At 41.4% G+C, this 2,025-nt stretch overlaps 1 protein-coding gene across 1 annotated transcript in view; it reads right to left on the minus strand.

Moving 5' to 3' along the window:
- Positions 1-722: 722 nt before the first annotated feature.
- The window catches only part of LOC117497996 (alpha-2,8-sialyltransferase 8F-like), a 3,912-nt gene continuing 2,609 nt past the window's right edge, over positions 723-2,025 (minus strand). Inside the window, exons 5-7 of the mRNA XM_034150043.1 lie at positions 1,552-1,664; positions 1,387-1,479; positions 723-1,307 (exon numbers count right to left, since the gene is read on the minus strand). Of these exons, the coding sequence (XP_034005934.1) occupies positions 830-1,307; positions 1,387-1,479; positions 1,552-1,664 (684 nt within the window). The 3' untranslated portion in view covers positions 723-829. The remainder of the gene's footprint in view (positions 1,308-1,386; positions 1,480-1,551; positions 1,665-2,025) is intronic.

A 2,025-nucleotide genomic window follows, 5' to 3' on the forward strand; every position in this document is an offset into this window, starting at 1 on the left:
ACACATGCCAAATGAACATATCCACCAAACTGCTTTATTGTTGACTCATCAATCAGGATGTAAGCACTAGAAAAAGGCTTCTTGTAAGAAATGTATAAAAACAACAATGGATATATGGACAGCAACTGTGATATTCATATAGTGACATTCCTTTTTTTGCTATGTTTTGAGTAGCTAACTCCTGAAGCAACAAACTTGTTTTGCCATAAAACAAAGTAATTATTAGTTTTTGTCAATTAATTCAACATTGATTCACTACTGTAACTCAACCCCTTTCATTCTGCTCTGACAAGTTCATACTGTCTAAAAAGCTGCAGGTTAAAGGTGGGGTAGGTAAGTTTGAGAAACCAGCTCGAGATACACTTTTTGTTATATTCCATGGAATGCTCTTAACATCCCGATAGCAATGAATATCTTAAGTGCTTTGACAAAAAATCCATAAAAAAAATTCATCTGTGGAAGCCGTAGTACTGTAAAAAGTACGAATAATCATTTTAGCCGGCCCGGCTAAAATAACTGGATGGCCTACCTGCCTGTCAGCCTTCCATCTGTGCACAAACTTATCTCGTGCCCTCATTGGTCATGTGCGCGTTCGTGTGTGTTGGAGGAGGGGCTCTATAAGGAAGTGGCAGATTTTCTCCGGTTATGTATTTTCAAATTCTAGCGATCTCGAGCCGGTTTCTCAGACTTACCTACCCCACTTTTAAGGGTAGCTTTGCTATATCTAAACAAAACAAAAAATTGCTTGCAAATGTATGTTTTCAAAGTTTCCAACAATGCAAACACAACACTTTGCCGCTCCCGTGTCAGTTGTCTGTGGTTCAGGGAACTAATTGGTACCCGGTTGACACTTTCCAAGATGAAGCCTGAGCACCCCTTGAATGTGCAGCTGCAACCAGAGGTTAAACTCATATGGCATGGCGTGGAGTTTCCAGCTAACTTTGTTGTTATCGAAGTAGTGGTTATTCACGGCATTGAGTTCAAATGGGTGGATACTGAAGGGCCAGAACCCGTACAGATGCACGTTGGCACAGTGTTCGAGTGCTAGGCTAACCATATTAAAACCGGTGCTGAGAGCACCTTTGCGCTGGCCTCGGGAGCGCCAGAAGAGGGTCAGATTTCTTCTGTAGTCAGGGTTTAAGAAAACAGGCCACATAGGACTTTCAAAGTCCTCAGCAGTGTATGCGGCTCGCAGGCTTCTAGGAACGTCACGAGCAAAGGTGAAGGCTGGAAGAAGCAGACGGGACTTGCCGTAGATACGCAGGCTCTCAACAAATGGACGCCGACGCCTTTCTAGATCCCCGTACCTGAAAATAAAAAGCACACGTCAAGCAACAACACAAAGGGGAACAGTTAAGGTTCAATGAGTTTTATCCAATTGCTTACTTTTTGTATATGATGGATGGGTTTGCTGTCACAATGTCAGTCTTCATGCCAACATCTTTTTCATAGCCTTTTCCCAAAGCAGGCAAGTTGCACCTGAAACGTTTAATTCTGTCAATCAATACCATCATCAGCCTTTCAGTCCCCTAATCTAGACAATGTTCTCACCTGATAACAAACTGAGCTGAATCGATCATCTCTCCACAGCTGCTGTTGCTCAGAATCCCTGAGTTCCCAACAACAGCACACGTGTCCCATTTTTTATTTTGAAACAGATTTTCCTGGGATTAACACCAATCAAAAATGCATTACAATACAAGAAACATTTATACTGATAATAAGATCCTGTATGTAAAAAACAAGCGCTGTAGCCTCTCGTTATACCCATCCTTAACCATTAATAGTGAAAAGATTTTGTATTTTTCTTTAACCACTGACAACACACATTAGGATGACTCAACATGTAAACTGATATAATGTATTAATGAAGTAAATGTTATAATAAATATAATAAACGATTGTTGGAACACACAAGCACACTGCTCAGCAACCACATCCCCAGCCTACGTGATGGGGCACCTAAAATATGGGACGGAGCACATTTTCTGCACGTTGAACAGAAAGCACCTCCCATTCACCCTA

This window comes from Trematomus bernacchii, unplaced genomic scaffold, assembly GCF_902827165.1.
Source record: "Trematomus bernacchii unplaced genomic scaffold, fTreBer1.1, whole genome shotgun sequence".
NCBI lineage: Eukaryota > Metazoa > Chordata > Actinopteri > Perciformes > Nototheniidae > Trematomus > Trematomus bernacchii.